The following is a 22226-nucleotide window of genomic DNA, read 5'->3' on the forward strand; positions in this document are numbered from 1 at the left end:
CTCAGGTGTATTGACAGGCACACGCGGTGGCCTGAAGCAGCTCCTATGCCTGACACAACGGTGAAGACAGTTGCTCATACTTCTCTGTCTACCTGGCTTAGCCATTTTGGTGTGCCATCAATGGCGACTACTGATAGAGGCAGACAGTCTGAGTCAGCGCTTTTCACGTCTGTAACGTCTCTTTGGGGTTGTGCACGCACTCGCACAAGTGCTTACCATCCTGTATCCAACGGCATTGTGGAGAGGCTACATTGACCCTTGAAAGCTGCACTCGATGCTCAGCCTCAAGCAAAGGATTGGGTATGGCACCTTCCAATTGTGCTGCTCGGCCTTTGGCCAACACTCCGACCAGAACTCGCCTGCTCTGTAGCTGAGATGGTTAACGGCTGCACCCTCCATTTGCCAAGTGACCTCGTCAACCCCGCATATGCCGACTGTTTCGAATTCATCTTCTTTTATTCAGCATCTATGCATTTTCATGCACAACAAGCGTCGATAGCCAACCTCTTTTCCCAAAAACAAGCGCATTTTCCTACCCTCAAACTTGCAAACATCCTCCCACATTTCTGTCCGTGTTGACACACCTCGTTCTTCTCTTCAGCCCCGCTACGACGGTCCTTTTCCAGTCATCAAATGGTCTGAACTACATTTCACGAACCTGCGCAATGGGCGTAAAGACACAGTGGCTATCGCAAGGATCAAACCAGCTCCTATTATCAACACTTCCATCTGACCGCCTCTTCAAGTGACCACGACCACTTGTTCGCGGGGGGAACCCATCTGTGGCAAACTTTTCTTCTTCTTCTGGTGCATCGCTGCATTTAGACATGAGCGAGTAGTGGGGCACGGCTTAGATGAGGAAGAGGAGTTAGAAGATGGAGTAGATCAAGTGAAGGAACGTACAAATAAAAACCCATGCTCTTATGTGGTTCCACAATGTATTATGATTTTTCTTTTTTAATTAATAGACTTGCAGGTTCCCTTTAGACAGCCATGCCCTCGTCGCAGTGCCTACACATGGACCAACCAACGAGGAGGTAGTGAATGAAGCCCTGCTGACTTTGGAAAAACATGGCATTATATATACAGCATGAAGCCAGCATGAAGGACGTACCGAACATACAAATGTCACAAGAAAAATATGCCCGAGTACATACACACCTCTTCATCGTCGTCATCAAAGAGCTTTCCGTCACCAGAGAAGAGGCCACTTTTTCGCGCAAATGGTGACTCACTCTCCTCTTCTGCATTTTGCTCATCATTTGTCTGCTGCCTGTCCACTGCATTCTGTATCTTGACCTTTTCCTCTGAGAGCTCAGCTGCAAAAAAGACGAAGCACAATTCAGTGAAGCAGGTGGCGCAGAGAAATCAGCTGCAATAGCCAAGCCTCGACTACGGAAAAGTGAGAATACTCTAGTTGCAGATGGGAAGGGTGGCCACTAGGTGGTTTCACCAACTGCTTTAGCACGAGGGTTGCAATGTGGGCTCGTTGGTAATGCATCTTCAAGGGGTGTACGGTAGCGCAATTAAAAGATGGGACAAAAGAAGACACACAGGGACACGCACAAGACACACAGGGACACACACAGCGCTGTGCGTGTCCCTATGTGTCTTCTTTTGTCCTGTATGTGTCTTCTTTTGTCCTGTCTTTTAATCGCGCTACCGTACACTCCTTGAAGATACTTTAGCAAGCCGACTCTGTACCACCCAACAAAGGACTCACACACATCTCGTACACAGCAGTACTCATATATAATACGTTTCAGTCACATGGTGAGCTGGATGGCTGTGGCATGGCTGATCTCTCCTCAGTGATGCCAGCTATAACTTCCCAATAGAAAGTATCCGAGGACACCTAAGCACTTCTAATCCGATGTGGATTCAAAAGCATTCACACTCATTCCAATTGAACGCTGCTGAGTGGTCCTTTGAGTTTTGCGCTGCAAGTAATGTACCATAGCGGTACTTGCTGTCAAATCCAGAAAGCAGCAGCAGCCTGCAGTGCCAATGCCACATTCCACTGATGTCCGGCCCAATGAGAGGCCTAGGAAGCAGAAGCGGCCACCAAGGCCGACAAGCGCGCGCTGCAGCTAAGCCCAGTGCAGGCGAGAGAGAGATACGGACCGCGTGCCAGCTTCCGAGAGTGAAAGTGAGGGGGGAATCGAGGCACTGCAGCAGCGCCCTCTCCCCTTATGCGACAACTGGCGCGCCAGCACTGCAGCAGATGTGCCCTTTCACTTGCTCCGCTCCGTCGAGGTGCACTAATGACGTGGCGTCGCAGCCAATGGGAATTTGCCTGCCGTTTCGCTCCTAGAGACAACAGACGCTGGCTTTCTCCCTCAATGGGCCATTTGATGCTTTTGCATCAATACCTTGTCTTTCAAAAAAGTCATAGAAGTCTGGGGCACTTGTACACATCCCCAGTGCCGATGATCTGACTTCCGGGCATTTGAGATACAAATGCCATGCACATAGCTCATGCAGTAAAGGTAATGCTCAGACAATATATAGCAACCTTGAAGCCACAAAATACTCGCAGTAACGTAGTGCACTTAACCCAGATTGTCCCGATTCAATGCCAAGTTGCTTTGTACAACAATGCATGCTTCTTGCTGCCTCAGGAAATGTGCTATGTTGTATTTTTATGAAAGAAAGGACTTGGCACAAATGTGTTAGAAACCCAGACACTGACCACAGAAATAAATGTTTAAAAGAAACAAAACACACTTCAGCTCCCATATGAGAGCCTTGTTCACAATGGTGGCAGGTCACCATTTGCAGGTAAAATAAACCTAAAAATGCTGATGCAGACAGCAAGTGAAAGTAGTCGATAGGATGCTGCCATCAGTATTCTAGCAGTGGTTTGAATGTGAAATAATTTTAAGTCGAAATGTGCGATCCGCTTGGACTCAGTGCCGATAATGCATGCATTACATCAGTCAATATTGTGGCCAATGATTTCAGTATGATGATGTATGGGGTTTTATGGCGCAAGGGCCAGGAATGGCCAAAGAGCGCCATGTCTGTGGTAGTGGGTGTGCAGTGTAACTATGATTACTATGAAATTGGTGTGACGTGGCTGTAAAGGGGCCTTAAAATATACGCTCTACAGTGCGTAAAATCTGTGTAATAAAATTATGGCGATGACATATGACCTGTACTATGAACATTTCAATGCATTTAAAAAGAATGATACAATAGGTAAAATATATCAGATTATAATAACTGCTAGAGCACTACTGCCTCCTTAGAGCCCTTGAAACACAAGGGTCTGGAGGCATGTGCTATACCGTACAACTATCCCAGCGGCATCCTCTAAAGAGAGGAAGCGCTAGGAATGCATGGGGCTAATAACATGTAGGACCACATCTCTCAGAAAACCTAGGACTGTGTCTGTGTTAAAAAGCGGTTCTGGGCCGAGAAACATTACTGGATGAAGAGGGATGTGCTGTCTGTAAGCTAAGGAAAAATGTTTCATTCTTTCAGATTCGGCTTCCCGACACTCCAGAAGGACGTGGAGCACGGTCAGCCTCTCCCCGCATCTACCACAGGTTGGAGGCTCACTTCCGGTTAGTAGAAAATTATGGGTGCCAAACGTGTGTCCTATTCTGAGCCGACAGAATAGGACAGAATAGGACATCTGTTTGGCGCGATTTTGTAGTAGAGGGCCAGAATCCTAACTGTGGTTTTATCAGGTGGAGCTTATTATTCGTTTCCGCGTCCCACATGCGTTGCCAGTGGTCCCGCAATCTCCTTCGCAAGAAAGGCCTCAGATCTGTGACAGGCACCGCAGCGGTAGGGTTAACAGCTTGCAATGTGATTGACGTGGCCATCTCGTCCGCCAGAACGTTACCTTCGATTCCCCTATGGCCAGGGACCCAGCATATTACGATATTCTGGTTAGATGAGTACGCTTTGCACAAGACCGAATATAGTTCGATAAATACGGGATTTTTATGTTTGCTGAGTGACATTAAGGCCTTCACGACGCTGAGAGAGTCTGTATAGATCGCTGCTTTTGGAAGTTTCGATTTTCTTATGTGCTTTACAGCAGAGAGTAGTGCGTAGGCCTCTGCCGTAAAGATACTTGTTTCCGGATGCAGTACATTTCAGTATGCTCAGTGAGAGAATTTGTCAATGATTTTTCCTTCAATGTTGCTTAAGTCTCCTGTGAAGGTCACAAGAAAATGGTAAGACTAGGCTAGAGGTTCTGGCCATCGACACCTTGTTTCCCGAACCAACCATACCAAGACATTCAATGTGAATCTGGAAGCCCCCTGAACTGTTAATATTGTATGAAGAAGGAATGATGGGCGCCGTGTAAAATCTTGGTGTCACCTAGCTGCGATCAGCACCAACATCAAGCAAACTGCTGACCATTACTTGCAGCTGGGCTACACCCGCAGGAATAAAAAGTGAACATTCTCTTTCCATCATGCTCCCAAGTTGCGCGACTATTACTGTCTTGGTTGCTCCCCCAGTGACTAGTGCTGAGAGTCTGCGACTTATGCTTGTTTCCTACGCATTGTGTCCAGGAGATTGCTTGTCATGGCATCGTTCTAGGAATTTTGATAATGGCACCTTTACTTATATTGCTATAGCAACTGTTATACAAGTTGTGGTGAAGGGTGCAAAACTGAAAGGAAACGTGGACACAGTCAAAATGGTTAACACATCTCATAAAGCTGAGTACAAAGACTTGTTTGCAATCCCTCTTTAGCTGCTGGCGTTATGTGGCACCGTCTCACTGGAATTAGAGGTATCGTAATGACATGTGTACTTACTTTATCGGGCGACCACGTTTCGCCGCCTAACAAATGTAATCGCACAGCGCGGGACGCGCCTGTATGTATCCAAATTTTCTGGAAAGTTATCGATGCTTCTATCAGCTGTCATCGCTGAACCTTATGTTATCTGATTTCATCACCTGACGCGAACAGTGTAGAACTTTATGGAAGACACGTGGGTTCCAGTGGTTAATCTGGAACATTCGATGACTGATCTATAAAAGCAGACTCGCTTGACCCGCTGATCAGATTTTCGACAATCGCCGACTGTGTTCGCGGCTATCGTTGTGCTTTAAGTGTAGCCTGTTTGACGTCATCGAGGATTCGACAAACACCAGTCGCCAAGCATCGCATAATCACCGAGGAGTGCGCTCGACCACTCTGCCGGAGCCCTTACTGAGTTTCGCCGCAAGAATGTGAAGCTATAAGAGAACAAGTCGACGAAATGCTGCACGACGACATCATCCAGCCATCGAAAAGCCCGTGGGCATCCCCTGTTGTCCTGGTGAAGAAAAAGGACGGAACCCTAAGTTTCTGCGTCGATTATCATTGTCTGAACAAGATCACGAAGAAGGACGTATACCCCCTCCCACGGATAGACGACGCATTGGATCGGCTCTGCAACGTGAAATACTTCTTGTCGATAGACCTCAAGTCTGGCTATTGGCAAATAGAAGTCCACGAATGAAATCGCGAAAAGACCGCCTTCATCACCCCAGACGGCCTCTACGAGTTCAAGGTTATGCCATTTGGACTGTGCTCGGCACCTGCAACCTTCCTGCGCGTGATGGACACGGTTTTAGCAGGATTGAAGTGGCAGACCTGTCTCGTTTACTTGGATGACATCGTTGTCTTCGCCGGAAATTTTGACGATCACCTTAGGCGGCTTACAACAGTACTAGAAGCCATCAAGTCATCAGGGCTCACTCTGAAGCCAGAAAAGTGCCGCTTCGCTTACGATGAGCTTCTGTTCCTAGGCCATGTTATCAGCAAGTCTGGAGTCTGCCCCGACCCGCAGAAGACAGCTGCCATCGCAAAGTTCCCGCAGCCCATCGACAAGAAGGCAGTGCATAGATTTCTTGGCATGTGTGCCTACTATAGGCGCTTTGTCAAGGACTTTTCACGCATCGCTGAGCCACTGACACAGCTAACTAAATGTGACGTCGAGTTCAAGTAGGAAACGCCGCAGGCCAACGCCTTTCAAGAACTCAAACGACGCATGCAGTCACTGCCCGTACTTGCGCACTTTGACGAGCACGTCGATACTAAAATACACACTGACGCCAGTAGCCTAGGCCTCGGTGCCGTCCTAGTCCAGAGAAAAGATGGAAATGAACACGTGATAGCTTACGCTAGCCGGTCGTTGTCAAAAGCGGAAGGCAATTATTCTACAACTGAAAAGGAATGCCTTGCCATTGTTTGGGCTACAGCGAAATTTCGCCCTTTCCTATATGGCAGGCCATCCAAACTGGTCAGCGACCATCACGCATTGTGTTGGCTAGCTAACTTAAAGGACCCTTCAGGACGGCTGGCACGGAGGAGCCTCAGACTACAAGAATACGACATCACTGTAACATATAAGTACGGACGAAAACACTCAGATGCCGATTGCCTATCACACGCCCCCACTGACCCATCGCTGCAAGATGAGGATGAAGACGCCTTCCTTGGAATGATAAGTGCGAAAGGCTTCGCTGAACAGCAACGGGCAGACCCGGAGCTAAAAGGCCTCGTTGAATATTTGGAAGGGCACACCGACGTTGTCCCGAGGGCATTTAAGCGCGGATTATCTTCCTTCACGCTTCAAAACAATCTACTCGTGAAGAAGAACTTCTCACTAGTCCGCGCCAACTACCTTCTTGTTGTCCCGTCAGGACTTCGTCCAGAAGTATTGCACGCCTTACATGACGATCCGACCGCTGGACACCTCGGATTTTCCCGGACACTATCGAGGATACAAGAAAAGTATTATTGGCCGCGCCTGACCGCCGACGTCGCCCGTTATGTCAGAACATGCCGAGACTGTCAGCGATGCAAGACACCGCCGACAAGGCCAGCCGGATTACTACAGCCAATCGAGCCTCCTTGCCGACCATTTCAGCAGATCGGGATGGACTTGCTGAGACCCTTTCCGACGTCAACAACCGGAAATAAGTGGATCATCGTGGCGACGGACTACCTCACCCGCTTCGCTGGAACTAAAGCACTGCCGAAAGGTAGCGCAGCCGAAGTGGCGAAATTCTTTGTCGAAAACATCCTGCTGTGACATGGCGCCCCAGAAGTCACTGACACTGACACTCATCACTGACAGAGGAACGGCCTTTATAGCGGAGCTCACCCAAACCATTCTGAGATACAGTCAGACAAGGCACAGGAAGACAACGGCCTACCATCCGCAGACAAATGGTCTTACGGGGCGGCTGAATAAGACCCTCGCCGACATGCTAGCGATGTATGTCGACGTCGAACACAAGACCTGGGATGCCGTCCTGCCGTACGTAACATTCGCTTACAACACGGCGGTGCAAGAAACAACACAGATCACGCCGTTCAATCTGGTCTAGGGCAGGAACCCGACGACGACGCTCGACGCCATGCTGCCGCACGTCACTGACGAGGAAAATCTTGACGTCGATACCTGTCTCCAGCGCGCCGAAGAAGCCCGACAGCTCGCCCGCTTGCGGATCAAGAACCAGCAGAGGGCCAATAGCCGACACTACAACCTCCGATGACGCTTCGTCGAGTACCAGCCCGGTGACCGTGTTTGGGTTTGGACCCTGATACGCTGACGAGGACTCTGTGAGAAACTACTGCGACACTATTTCGGACCCTACAAGGTCATCCGATGTATTGGCACACTGGACTATGAGGTCGTGCCAGACGGCATTTCGCATTCACAGTGGCGCCGCGCACGATCTGAAGTGGTCCACGTGGTGCGCCTTAAACCCTTTTACGGACGCTGACAAACTTCCTTATTTTGTTGTTTTCTTTGCTACGAGTACTTTTCATTATTACTTTCGTTTGTTTGCAGCATCGGGTCAATGCTTTTTAAGAGGAGGGTAATGACACGTGTACTTATCTTTATCGGGCGACCACGTTTCGCCGCCTAACAAATGTTATCGCACAGCGCGGGATGCGCCTGTATGTATCCAAAGTTTTTGGAAAGTTATCGATGTTTCTATCCACTGTCTGTTGTAGCCGAACTTTATGTTATCCGATTTCATCACCTGACGCGAATAGTGTAGAACTTTGTGGAAGACACGCGGTCCCAGTGGTTACTCTGGAATATTCGACGACTGATCTATAAAAGCAGACGCGCTTGACCCGCTGATCAGATTTTCGACGATCAACGACTGTGTTCGCCGCTATCATTGTGCTTTAAATGTAGCCTGTCCTTGTGGGCACAGGTTCACCCAATAAAAGCTAGTTTTGTCTCTCACAGTATTGCTACTGTGTTCTTTAACGTCACTACCATGTGATAGTATTTACACAATTCTACTGTGCCACTGATTGTAACGTGCAGTTATATTACGGTCCAAATATAGAAAAACAATAACTTGGCACCAATTCCACCGCGCACACCAAGTAATGAAACCAGAATCGATGCATACCATGTTGAAATGATATTATGGAGCACACAAAGGCACACAGATGCACACAGAGCTGAACCTTAAAGGCTGGTCACTGTCGGAGTCCGACGACACCTCCTTTTCATTGTCTACTGACCACAGAAAGTCAATCTTAAGTTACATTTTATGCGTCAGAAATACCCCACTTCTTGAAGGCTCGCGAAACCATCGTCTGCAGGAGGGCATTCCATGCACCATGGACCTAGCTTGTAATGTCTCCAGGCATCGCTTTCTTCAGACGACCCGTTTGATGGCAGTGTGGCTAGCCACCTTGAATTGAACTTTTTTTAGCAAGAGTCGGTTTCGTTTTGGTTTTCAGTAGAATAAGTTACGATTGTAACAGGCATGCAAATTTGAGTGTGCCTTTTATTAAAAAAGGTGTGCAGAAATACAGTGTAACCTTTTGTTAAAGGTCCTCAAATGAATATTTGAATGTTGGGAGTGTTCACGGTTGGGGTTTGTGGGAACCATTCTTTCAGTGTGGTTGGTGCCCAGAAAGGTACCTGAGGAAGCAGCAGTCTTAATATAGGTGTCCTTGAGCTGTGGAGTTGAAAAGATACTATGAGACAGATTCCTCATGGCCAGCCCCTGCTTTTGCATGTCTTTTACAGCATGGAAGCCATCTTGACTGTTGGACTGGTAAATTAGAGAAGCCGTTGCCACCAAGCATAGTGCTTCCCGCTGCAGTCTCAGCACTGCCAATAGTGCTGACATCCTTTTTATTAAGGGTGTGTGAATACTCAAATATCACTGAACTGAATATTGACATGTGTATTTATTTATACTTTTCTAAGGGACTTCATTTCACCCACTAACAGCAGAAAGTTATCACTCAGTGCAAGACGCGCCTGCATGATTGGCACCTACTGGACTGTTATCAATGGTTCCATGCATTGTCTGTTGCCACCGAAGCTTGTGTAATCTGATTGTATATGCGACACGAATTGTGTAGTACTTTCTGGGAGACATGCGGGCACCATCAATTACTCTGGAAACTTCAATGACTCATGTATGATGATGACTCAAGCTGCGCCATGTCTTTTTTAGATTGGAAGACGCCCCCAGGACCTGGTTCGAGAATCGAGAAACCACCTTAACAATGTGGGACCTGTTCTGCAGCGGCTTCCACCAGACATTCACAAGCGTTGCGCGAGAAGAGCGAGCCCAAGCTCTACTAGAAACCCAAGTGCAGCTGCCCAGTGAGACCATCGTGTTCTTCACGGAAGAGATGACCTGTCTTTTCCGGAATGCTGACCCGGAAACGTTGGAGAAGAAAAAAGTCTGCTTCCTGATGCGGGGTGTCAAGCAGGAACTTTTTGACGGACTGACCCGCAACCTGCCGAAGACCATAGCCGAGTTCTTGACAGAGGCAACGACAATTGAGAATAGTTTGGAAATGCGCACTAGGCAACATAACAGCCAAGTGCTCAGACCGCACTGTGCCATCCTAGCACTGGGCTCCAACAACCTTCAAGAGACCATCAGGGCCATCGTGCGTGAAGAACTGTGCAAGATCCTACCTTCGTCACAACCTCAGGTGGCCTCGGAACTACAGCGATCACTTCGAGTTCTTCAGGTGCAGTCACAACCACCACAACCCTAGCCAAAAGAGATGACATATGCTGCCATGGTCCCCCTCTGTGCCCATGCTAGCACCCTGCTGCACCGCATTCCTGTTGTCCAACATCGCCGCTGCCAGCCTGCCTGATCGCCACCAAGCACAGCGTTCCAAGGAAGACTCATGTTTTGTGCATCTTGGACCACTGTCCACTTTGCTATCAACGCACCACATCTACCGTCGGTGCCCATACCGTGAAATGGAACTATGAGAGTTTGCCATCAATACTCCACGCTCGCAGCGAGGTGAACGCCCTCGCAATAATGCCAACTACCTGCCTCACCGCCGCTCAGTGGAGCCCTCAACGACTGCCCCGTTCGGCGTCACCAGGCAGCTTCAGTTCAACACGACGCATCCGTGATCCGACGCCAAGACCTAACTGTAATGCAAGACAAAGAACCACTGACCTCGATGTGCTTCTTGATGGGCACACAGTCACCGCCTTAGTGGACACAGGAGCCGACTATTCCATTACGAGTCAACCCATCGCTGCCCAGTTGAAAAAAAGTTAATACTGCATGTGAAGGGCCTTGTATTCAGACAGCTGAAGGACACCTGATAACGCCGACTGGAATCTGCATGGCAAGAATTACAGTTCATGAAAGAACCTACCCTGCCACCTTCATTATCCTCCAACAGTGTTTATGAGACATCTATCTCGGCATGGACTTCCTGAGCCAACACTGCGCAATCCTCGACCTGAAGTTGATGTCGATAACACTGTCCGAAGATCAAATGATACCGCTGGAGAGCTCTCGTATTCACCACGCCTTGAGTGTGCTCGAAGGTCAAGTGAGCATGCCACCTTGCTCCAGCATTGTCATTTCTGTCGGCACCAAAGCACCCACAGATGTACAAGGCATCATCGAGATTGATTAACGTGTATTGCTTGATCGTGAAATTTGCGCCGCAACAGGGATCGCTCTACTGCATGGAGGAAAAGGAAAAGCAAAAGTGATGCTGACCGACTTCTGCCAGGAGTTGAAACACGTCAACAAGGACATGATGATCAGACACCTCAAAGAAGTTGTGGAAACTAGCAATGCGTTAGTCTTCTTCGATTCTGCCGCGTCTACCTCGACGACCATAGTTCCCAAACCAGTCTTCGAAATAAATCCAAACCTCGCCATGATGTTTAAAAACAGCGCTAAAAATGTACACCGGACAACAGAAAGGAGGATGGGACACTGTCACTGCTTGTCACCCATTTGCCGTCGGCGCATAATTGTCGACGGGGCTTACAAGCAGGTTGGTCGTTCCGTCAGAGTCCGGAAAAAGACTGAAAAACAAATATTTATCGACTGGCAATGACACAAAGATTAAAAGAAACACAAAAACACAAGAACACTAACACACATGCACTTAATCTAGATCAATGATGAATACAAAAGAAATACAACGAACAGTTAACAGTAAATATAGAAATTAACACTACACTAAACACACTTAACAGTGGTCAACTAAACAGAGTTCCAAAGAAAGCAAATGATGGCATACGCATGGCCAAGTAGCTGCAGCACGTCCATAAAGCTTGGAGTCAACGGCAGAGCTTTCTCGAAGAACGCTGGCATGCCGATCTCGTTAAGGTGGATGCGACTGCTGGGCTGCGTTTCCCGGGAGTCTAGGTCTGACGTCTTCCCTCGAGCAGGTTAAGCTAACTTGAGGGGAACTACCGTGAGCTTCGTTGCAGACGCTGGTTTGTTGTCTCTTATGCCAACAAGTAACTGGCAGTTCAGACGTGGCTAGGCGGCCCAGGCGATACTGGAGGGCACTAGCTCCTCGATGCTTTTCAGCATATTGTAGGCTCAGCTTCAGCTTGTATGCGTTGCTCACGACTCTCGTGTTTCTCTTTCCCTGTAGCTGTTTGGTTTCATGCATTCCATTTGACTGCCGGCCACGTGCTACTTCCGTGCTTCCTCGGTCATCATGAGTACTCCGAGTCCCCTAAACATTCGGCGCTCGTTCACAGCGGCGTTGAAGAGGGCTGCCATCCTTTATGCTGAAGAAACAAATAACAAACTCTAGACTGCATAGCTTGGTCTAAAGCTTGCACTTAAATAACTTTCTCTAGTTCCCTGTGGTGGGGAACGGCAGATATTGGCGACAATCCAATCAAGTTCACCCAGTTGGATCCTGGCTCCTCGCAAGGTCTGGGTCGCACCCCTTTTAATTAGGGGCGAGGGAACGGACGACTGTGGGGGTGTCGATAGTTCATGGAAGTGCCGCTGTTCCATTTGCGGCGGCACCCTCAGAACAGCGGTGCTTGCGGGGAGTATTGATAGTTCATGGAAGAGCAAACAGGAGCAGACAGGAGCAAACACTGCTCACGGCTCGCATGTTTCTCTTTCCCTGTAGGTGTTTGGTTTCATGCGTTCCATTTGACTGCCGGTCACGTGCTACTTCCGTGCTTCCCCGGTCATCATGAGTGCTCCGAGTCCCCTAAACATTCGGCGCTCGTTCACAGCGGCGTTGAAGAGTGCTGCCATCCTTTACGCTGAAGAAACAAATAACTGCGCAGCGGGCCGCAAGTTTGATGTTTCTTAATGGGTGGTGCGAGAGTGGCGACGGCAGTGAAGCAAAATTTTCAACTGTGACGGCAAGCGACGAAGTTTGCACGGGCCGAAGTCGGGACACTTTCTGGAGCTGAAGGCCAAGCTTGCGGCGTATGTCGCCAAAATGCGTGATCGGTCCCTGCCAGTGACGTGCGACATGGTCATGAGATAAGCCTGGATCTTCACCTTTTAAAGACCTGCTCCGCCGTAAATATGAGTGGCTGGCGGCAGAAGACCGCAAACTTACGCCAACCGGACATGTCAAAAGAGCCTCCCTGACGGCTCTGTGTGGTTGGGTGCTTCTGGCGTGGACTTATGTAAGCAAATGCACTTATATATGCAAATGCGAAATTTTGCTGGATGGTGAAGTGCTTTGGGACCGTAGCAGCAATGATGATGGCAGCACTAGTCAGGAGTAGTAGTCCAGTGACCATGCCAGCTACAAACAAATTTTCGTTATGGAATGCGCCCGTGGGTATGCTCGTCTTTTTTTTCCTGTCACACGCGATATGGGGGGTCGACTTACATTCGAGTCGACTTACAATCATGTAAATACGGTACAAGACAACAAGTTGACGAAATTTTGGATGACGACATTATCCAGTCGTCAAAAAGCCCGTGGGCATCTCGTGTGGTTCAAGCATTGATTATCGCCGCTTGAACAAAGTCATCAAGAAGGACACATACCCTCTCTGACGGATAGAAGATGCATTAGCCCGACTCTGTAATGCCAAGTACTTTTCATCGATGGACCTCAAGACTGGTTATTGGCAAATTGAAGTCAACGAAAGAGATTGAGAAATGACCGCGTTTATGATGCCAGATGGATTCTTTGAGTTTAAGGTGATGCGATATGGACTTTGCGCCAGCAATATTCCAGCACGTGATGGACACAGTCTTGGCAGAACTGAAGTGGCAGATCTGTCTAGTCTACTTAGATGATGTTGTAGTCTTTGCCACAAATTTAGAAGATCATCTGAAGTGGCTGCAGACAGTACCAGAGGCGATCAAGTCATCTGAACTCGGCCTGTAGCCAGAAAAGTGCCATTTTGCTTATGAAGAACTTCTCTTCATAAGCCACGTCATCAGTAAGTCTGGAGTCCACCCTCTGCCACACAAGACAGCTGTAATCACAAAGTTCCAGCAGCCCATCAACAATAAGGCAGTGTGCCGATTCCTTGGCCTGTGTGCCTATTACAGGTGCTTTGTAAAGGACTTTCAAGAAGTGCGGAACCCTTAACTCATCTCATGAAAGCCGACTTTAAATGGGAAATGCGGCAGGACGACACCGGTGCTTTCACACTTCGGTGAAGACGGTGAGACGGAAATCCATGCCGACGCAAGTGGCGTAGGCCTCGGTTACGACCTACTTCAAAGGAAGGACGGAGCTGAAAGCACAGTAATAGCTTACGCTAGCCAGACACTGATAAATGTGGAAGCAAATTATTCTACGACGGCAAAAGAGTGCCTTGCGATTATTTGGGTGATGGTGAAATTTCAGCCTTACATATACGGCAGGCACTTCGAAGTGGTAAGCCACCACCACACCTTGTGATGGCAGGCAAATTTAAAGTATCCTTCAGGTCACATAGCCCGATAGAGTCTCAGACTCCAGGAATTCGACATCACCATGGTGCATAAGTCCGGGAGAAAGCATTCTGACACCAACTGCCTGTTGTGCACCCCTACTGACCCTCCGCTGCAAGATGAACTGGACAACGGCGCCTTCCTAGAAATAATAACTGCAGACGAGTAGACCGAGAGTTACGAAGCCTAGTGGAGTGCTTAGAAGGCAAGACTGACATTGGACATGACGTTGTCCCTAGGGTATTTCAGCATGGACCGTCTTCGTTTTGCTTGCATGAGGTGAATCTCACCGCTGTCTACCAGTTGTAGGAGCCGGCGGTCATGGCCTCAGAGTCTGGCATCACGCAGAGGGTCGCTCTCTAGCCTACACCACCTGTGCATCTCATAACAGGTAGCTGGCCTATGCTACCGTGGCGTCACAGGGAGGCTAAGAGGACCCACAGTGTTGTCCAAGCTTACTTGATGAGGGTTGCTTGTTTAGTGAAGAGTACAAGGTCGAGAGGATGAGGAACGGAACAGGAGGTTTATTTACATTGGAAAGGAAAACTCATTTACATAGAAGGGGTACTTGTACTGGCCGGAGCACGAAGCACAGTAAATCGTTCTCGTAGCATGAGCTATACATCTTTTTGGTGAGCATACATCAGAGCACACTAGCACACTCCAGCACCTTTGTTCACGAAATGCCATCGGAGAAATACTCTCAGGAGCACACAACTCACTCTCCCAGAGAAAGAAAGGGATGCGCATAGACAGGAGTGTCATGCTTGAATCCATTTGCGCGACTTGGCTCTTGGTATGGCGCAGCAATTAGCTGATTGTATTTTGATCGGCTTTGGCAGCTCGCAGCGGCTGTAACGAAATGGCGTAGAATGCACTTCTCCAAAAGTTCCTTGGTTTCAGTGGGCGACCAAGTGCCATCCATCAACCCCGTAGCCGTCAGATGTGTCTCACCTTGGTGTCGCCGCTGATCTGTCCAAGGTGACGTATTGCGAGCTTCACGAAGCGATTCGTCACAGTAGGGCAGGAGAGGCTGGAAGGTTGCTTCCCCCGCTGGCCGATCATAACAGCGCGCATTCACTTTGCTATATAACTGTTTGCAGAAGAGGAAGAGTAGCAAAGGAGACTCGAGCTGCATGCTGTGACATTCAACTGAGATTTTGAGCATTTGCTACTATCAGGCACGAAATGGAAAAGTATAGCTATGACCTAGAGTACTGTGCAGATTACCTTTGCAAGCACAGGAAATGGATATGAAGACGACGAATTTTTGCAGCACGAAATGAGCAGATGTTGACATTTTGCAGCAGGTGGCGATGTTATACAGCACTGCAGATGTGAGTAAGGAAGGCTAACTTTATTTTCGGTACTTCTCTAAAGAGCATTCCTTCAAATGTGGCAAGTCAGACAAGGAGAGTTTCATGATAAAATGATTGAGGATAGAGACCAAAGTGTGATGGCTATGAATGTATCCCCTTTGAAAGGACCAAGTACCTTAAGACCCAAGGAGAGAGCCCTACGTACACTCTAAGAAAGCAAATGGAGTGAAGTAAGTAAGTACAATACGGTCCTTGATGCATATTGCCTACACTGATGTGGCATCAAGGTCTTCAAATGATGAGTACTATGCTGGTAAGGAATGGTTGGTGGGATTGAATTTTTGGGCATCTAGTTTTATGAGAGTTGGAAGGAACTTATTGATATTTATCAACATTTATTTTCATTGAAAAATTCAGCACTTAACGGCATCTACTTATTTTACAGTACTGTCTTTCAGGATTTTTGGCCCTTTGAAAAACTGCTCATACGTATTTATACTGGGAACGAAACAGTAAAATGATAACGCTTCCTTGTCATAAAGGCAGCGAGGCAAATTAACTACATTAAAAATGTGTTAAATTACATGCACACTCATGCAGAAATTCTCGTCAGAGAGCTGGCCACGCTCCTTTCTGTTTATCATTCTTATTAGAAAAAAGCTGTGCTCCACACTGACGCTAGATACGGGAAAGGAAAGCAGTTTAAGTGCTGCATCCAAGAGGCACGGCCACTGAGGTCATTGCATTTTCCAGAAAAGGATGAGTTCAATTTTGTCCTGCACTGTCCAGAGAATATACTCTGCAAATTCCCTTTCTTTTATATTCTCCAATGTCCCTTCCTCGCTTGCCACCATGGGGAATAGAGAGCAGTAAACATTGAAGTCTGTACATGCTGCATATCGGCACAGGCATTCGAGGTGGGCAAGTGGCATGTATGTCTATGTCAAAAAACCTCAACACTGGCCTGCAAAAGAAGAAGAGGCCCCCACAAATTCCTCGAATCTTACTCTGTCCACAATCGGCAGACATGTTGTGCCTCTTGGAATAGGCTCTCTGGTTGTGTCCTTGCCCTGTTTGTGTCCCGAAATTTGGATCAACTGATGAGGGCTCCTCCTTGGAAGGCAACGCTTTTACCCCATTACCCCAACCCCTTCGCTTTTTCCGCAATACATGCAGGAAAAGGCAGGATAAAATGACTTGAATGCGCACAAAGCGCCCTTATCCAATCCCCTTTGTTACGACGCGGTTGGTCCACGGTATTTGGGCAACGTACGAGCGAGGCGGGCAAAAATAAAACCTGCCGGTCCAGAAATGTCACTCTCACCCCAACACGCGTGGGAGCTTTTGTACCTGCCGAGCACGAGTAAGAGGACTTAAGCACACAGCCCACAATGGCTGGTCACACAAAGTGCCAGATTCCTAAATCTGGCACTTTTCAGTTTGAAATGAATTCCTGCAATTGCAATCTGCAGTAGTTTTTGGTATTCATGGGTAAAAATTAACACTTTTTAAAATTTATATTTTAAGTGCCTTTGAGAGAACCACCTCTAAGCTGCTCACTCACCTGCCATCAATGGCAAGAAGAAACGAAATTTTCTGTGAGAAACACCAGCATACCTCCTCAACAAGGCAAGAAAAAGAAAAGCATGAGGTGTTGTAACCCCAAATGTTTGAATACTGCTTTTGAGTAGTCTATGAAATACGAGCTATGGTGCTCAAGACAAACCCCCAAGCAGCTTGGGTTGATAGCAAGATGACCCTTGTGATGAAGCACTTCATGACATCATGCGATTAACTATAGCATGTGTTCCCAAACTTTCTGGCCTTGCAAAATTGTACTTGCCTTCCCAGAGTGCCACATAAGCCCTACTGCTTTTCCCCACTGATGTGCTTATCCATGACCACACAATGAATGTTGCAATGAACAGCTGTGAAATGAGAACGAGTGCAGAAATTACTAAAACATTTAAACATTGTAACACAGGTTTAGCTGAGTGCCACCCTTAAGTTGCCTGCTGTGCAGACACTGTACATTTATTAATTTACTTACATCATACTGCAGGCTTTGTGGCTCAGTACAATTGAATTCTGGGGTTTCACATGCCAAAACCGTGATTCGATTATGAGGCACGCCGTAGTGGGAGACTCCGGATTAATTTTGACCAGGGGATCTTTACCGTGCCCCCAATGCACGCGACATGGGCTTTTTTGCATTTCACCCCCATTGAAATGCGGCCACTGCAGCCGGGATTTGATCCCACGACCTCGTGCTTAGCAGCACAACACCACAGCCGCTAAGCCACCATGGCAGGTACTTTGTGGCCTAAGCATGAGGGGCAAGGTTCACTGGCAGATATGCATACAGAAGGCTAAAATGAAACTGCATGAAGCAATTATTTTTTTTTTTTGTAAAATTAAGGCAAAATCAAGATACTCTTACATGCCTTCATATTCTTACGTAGGAAGACGCAGACGAAAAGCTATGTACAAGTATATTTACAAGAAAATACGCTGCGCTTGGCCAAGAGGCAACAGCCCGCGCTAGCTTCTAATCGTCGTCGTCTTCACACTGCTCGCCTTTCGTGATCGCACATATTGTGCCGTAGCACTACCCCCGGCTGCAAAAGCGCCGTACCGGAGCGACTAAAGATCGGACTCGGAAGCAGTGTAGTAGGCCTTGAGCCTACTGACGTGTACGACATCGCTAGATGCCAGAGGAGAGGACGAAGTTGAACCCACAGGAGCAATTTCGTAAGTCACAGGCGTCACCTGGCGCAGCACGAGGTAGGGCCCTGTGTATCGCGAAAGGAGCTTCTCTGAAAGTCCGACGTGACGAGAGGGCGACCACAGGAGCACGAGCGCACCAGGCGAAAACTGTACGACACGATGGCGGGCGTTGTACTGACACTGCTGAGTGGTTTGTGAGGCCGTCAGTCGAGCACGAAGCAAGCTGGCGTGCATGGTCGGCGAGGGCGATGGCGTTGTGCGCATACTCGCTTGTTGAGACCGCAGCAGGAGGAAGTGCCGTGTCTAGGGGCAAGGTCGGTTCGCGACCATACAGTAGATAAAAGGGAGAAAATCCGGCGGTGTCGTGCCGGGAAGAATTGTACGCAAATGTTACGTAAGGAAGGGCAATGTCCCAGTCGTGGTGGTCCTTGGAAACGTACTTGGCCAGCATATCGGTAAGAGTACGGTTTAACCGCTCTGTCAGGCCATTGGTTTGAGGATGGTATGAAGTAGTCAGTTTATGTTGAATGGAGCAGGAACGCACAATGTCAGCGATAACTTTCGAGAGGAAGTTTCGACCACGGTCAGTAAGCAGCTGTCGTGGGGCACCATGAAGCAAGATAATGTCACGCAAGAGAAAGTCCGCGACGTCAGTGGTGCAACTGGTAGGGAGAGCCCGAGTGATAATGTATCGGGTGGCGTAATCAGTTGCGACGGCTACCCATTTGTTCCCAGAGGATGACGTGGGAAAGGGACCGAGCAGGTCTAATCAAACACGAAAGAACGGTTCCACAAGGACGGTGATCGGCTGGAGATGACCGGCAGGTAGCACCTGAGGTGTTTTCCGATGCTGGCAGGGATCACAGGCAGCAACATAGCGTCGAACGGAGCGAGCAAGACCAGGCTAATAGAAGTGGCGGCGGACACGGTCGTACGTGCGGGTTACCCCAAGATGTCCTGCAGTGGGTGCGTCATGCATCTCAAAGAGCACAGTCTGTCGTAGCTGTTTTGGCACGACAAGAAGAAGATCAGAGTCGTCAGGGAGGAAGTTCCTTCGATACAGAATGCCGCCCTGGAGGACATATCAGTGAACGGATGCGTCGGTAGGTGTAGAGCGCAGACGCTCGATAAGTGCTCGCAGCGATAGGTCTCGGTACTGCTCATCGGCGATGTTAGTGAAGGCAGACACAGAGAAAATGCCGTTGGCGCTACTACTGTCGTCGTCAGGCTCGTCGACCGGGTAGCGAGACAGGCAGTCAGCGTCCTTGTGTAGTCGGCCAGATTTATAGGTGAAAGTATACGAATATTCTTGGAGGTGTAAGGCCCAGCGACCAAGTCTTCCTGTAGGATCTTTCAGTGAGCACAACCAGCAGAGCGCGTGATGATCTGTGACAACGGAAAAGGGTCGGCCATATAAGTATGGGTGGAATTTTGCAACCGCCCAAACTAGGGCCAGACACTCACGCTCAGTGATGGAATAGTTGCGCTCCGCGGGTGAGAGGAGCCTGCTGGCGTAAGCGATAAAACGGTCGTGGCCACGCTGGCGTTGTGCTAGTACTGTGCCAATTCCGTGACCGCTGGCATCAGTACGGACTTCGGTAGGCGCAGAAGGATCGAAAGGGGCCAGAATGGGAGGCGTTGTGAGAATGTCGATTAGATGTGAGAATGCAGAGGCCTCGTTATCGCCCCACTGGAAGGGGGCGTCTTTTTTCAAAAGGTCGGTTAGTGGTCGTGCTATGGCGGCGAAATTTCTCACGAAACGGCGGAAGTACAAACAAAGGCCGATGAAGCTGCGCACATCCTTGACACACTTCGGAAGAGGGAAGTGCGCAACAGCATGGATCTTCCCTGGGTCCGGTTGCACTCCGTTCGCGTCAACAAGATGTCCAAGGACGGTAATCTGGCGACGGCCGAATTGGCACTTCGATGCGTTGAGTTGCAGACCGGCTCGAAGAAAAACGTCCAGGACTGCTGAGAGGCGCTCGAGGTGCGTAGCGAACGTTGGGGAGAATACGATAACGTCGTCCAAGTAGCACAGGCACGTGGACCATTTGAAACCGTGAAGAAGGGAGTCCATCATGGGTTCAAAAGTGGCAGGGGCGTTACATAGACCGAACGGCATCACTTTGAATTGATAAAGACTGTCGGATATGACAAAAGCAGTCTTCTCGCGGTCAAGATCGTCCACGGCAATCTGCCAGTAGCCGGAGCGAAGGTCAATAGAGGAGCAATAGCGAGCACCGTGGAGGCAGTCAAGGGCGTCATCAATCCGAGGTAGGGGATACACGTCCTTTTTGGTAACCCTGTTATGGTGCCGATAATCCACGCAAAAGCACCATGAGCCATCCTTCTTTTTTGACCAGTACTACAGGTGACGCCCATGGACTATATGATGGTTCAATAATGTTCTTGGCAAGCATTTTGCGAACTTCTGCGTGAATAACTTGACGCTCAGCTGGTGACACTCGATACGGGCGGCGATGAATAGGAGGGGCATCGCCGGTATTAATGCAATGTTTGACAGCTGTAGTTTGGGCCAAAGGACGATCGTTAAAGTCAAAAATATTGTGGTAGGAAAACAGAACACGGTAGAGTTCATGAGCATGCTCGGACGGCAAGTCAGGGGCAATCATTTTCTGTAAGTCAGCGATGGTACAATTTGCCGACTGCGATGGTAGAGAAGTATCGGATGAAGTGTCGTCTACTGCAATGGATGCTACTGAGTGATCCTCGAATGAGCAAAGCTGGGCCAGAGACATCCCACGTGGCAGCACTTGTGTCGTCAAGCCAAAGTTGACCACTGGCAGGCAGACGCAATTCGCCATAATAGATAAAACTGTATGGGGTACTGTGATCCCGTGTGTAAGGAGGACGTCTTGCGTAGGAGCCGCGATGTAGTGACCGTCGGGGACTGGTGGGGATGACACTAGGTCAACGTAGGTCAGTGCCGAAGGTGGCAAGCGAACGAAGTCGGCGAACTGAGGCAACTGGGGTGTGGTTCAGCAGGATCCAGAACAGGCAGGTCAAGGCGGAGAGTACTGGTGGAACAATCGATGAGAGCAGAATGTGCGGAGAGGAAGTCTAAGCCGAGGATGATGTCGTGGGGACAGTGGGCGATGACTGAATAGCACGATTGTTGAGCGATCGGCGAAGGAGACGCGGGCGGTACACATACCAATTACGGGGGCTGTTCCGCCATCGGTGACACGGACAACAGGCGTCGTGGCGGGCGTGATAATTTTCTTGAGCCGGTTACGAAGGTCAGCGCTCATTACGGACAAATGCGCCCCAGTGTCTATGAGTGCAGACACAGAAACACCGTCGACTTGCACGTCAAGAAGGTTCAGATGAGTGGGCAGCGTCAGTAGAGGATTTGGCAGCGTAGGGAGCAATGCAGCGTCATCTCGAGGCGCTGCATCATCTAGTTTTCTGGCTGGGAGCAGCGTCTGAAGGGAGTCGGCGAATAGGAGCGACGGGGCTGGGGAGAGCGAGATTGTCGTCGTTGGGGCGAAGGCGAACGAGAATAGGGGCGGTTCGTTGCAGGAGAAGCATTGGCGGCATTAGCGGAGCGTGCGGCATAGGGACGAGAAGGGCCACCTGGGGGGAGAGAGTAGGCAGTATAAGTAGACCAGATCGGGGCACTCCAGCGACTGCAACAGTGCCAAGAAATGTGCCCGATTCAATGGCAGTGGAAACAAATAGGCTTGTCGACAGCAGTGCGCCATTCAGATGGGTTGCGGAAACGTGGTGGGTAAGAAGATGTGGGACGGGGCAGAATCGAAGAAGGCGGGCGGGTATCAGGGCGATGGGCCGAGCAGATGGTGTGAAGACCCATGTTTTCAAACTCCTGGCGGACAACTGCCTGGATCAGTGAGACCGTGACTGCATATGTGTTGGTGGGACTGGAGTCGAAGGCAGCCAGATAGGCGGTCTCGATCTCACGCCGGACGATCCTGGTAACATCGGCAGTGTTGTTGGGACGAGGAGCATCGGCACAGGAAGATGTC

At 49.1% G+C, this 22226-nt stretch overlaps 1 protein-coding gene across 2 annotated transcripts in view; it reads right to left on the reverse strand.

The window, feature by feature from the left end:
- Positions 1-22226, reverse strand: part of LOC142560922 (uncharacterized) — a 384720-nt gene that overhangs the window by 287449 nt on the left and 75045 nt on the right. For both annotated transcript variants that reach the window (XM_075673344.1, XM_075673343.1), the window contains exon 9: positions 1162-1319. In XM_075673344.1, the coding sequence (XP_075529459.1) occupies positions 1162-1319 (158 nt within the window). The remainder of the gene's footprint in view (positions 1-1161; positions 1320-22226) is intronic.

Source organism: Dermacentor variabilis, chromosome 10 (genome assembly GCF_050947875.1).
Source record: "Dermacentor variabilis isolate Ectoservices chromosome 10, ASM5094787v1, whole genome shotgun sequence".
NCBI classification, from domain to species: domain Eukaryota; kingdom Metazoa; phylum Arthropoda; class Arachnida; order Ixodida; family Ixodidae; genus Dermacentor; species Dermacentor variabilis.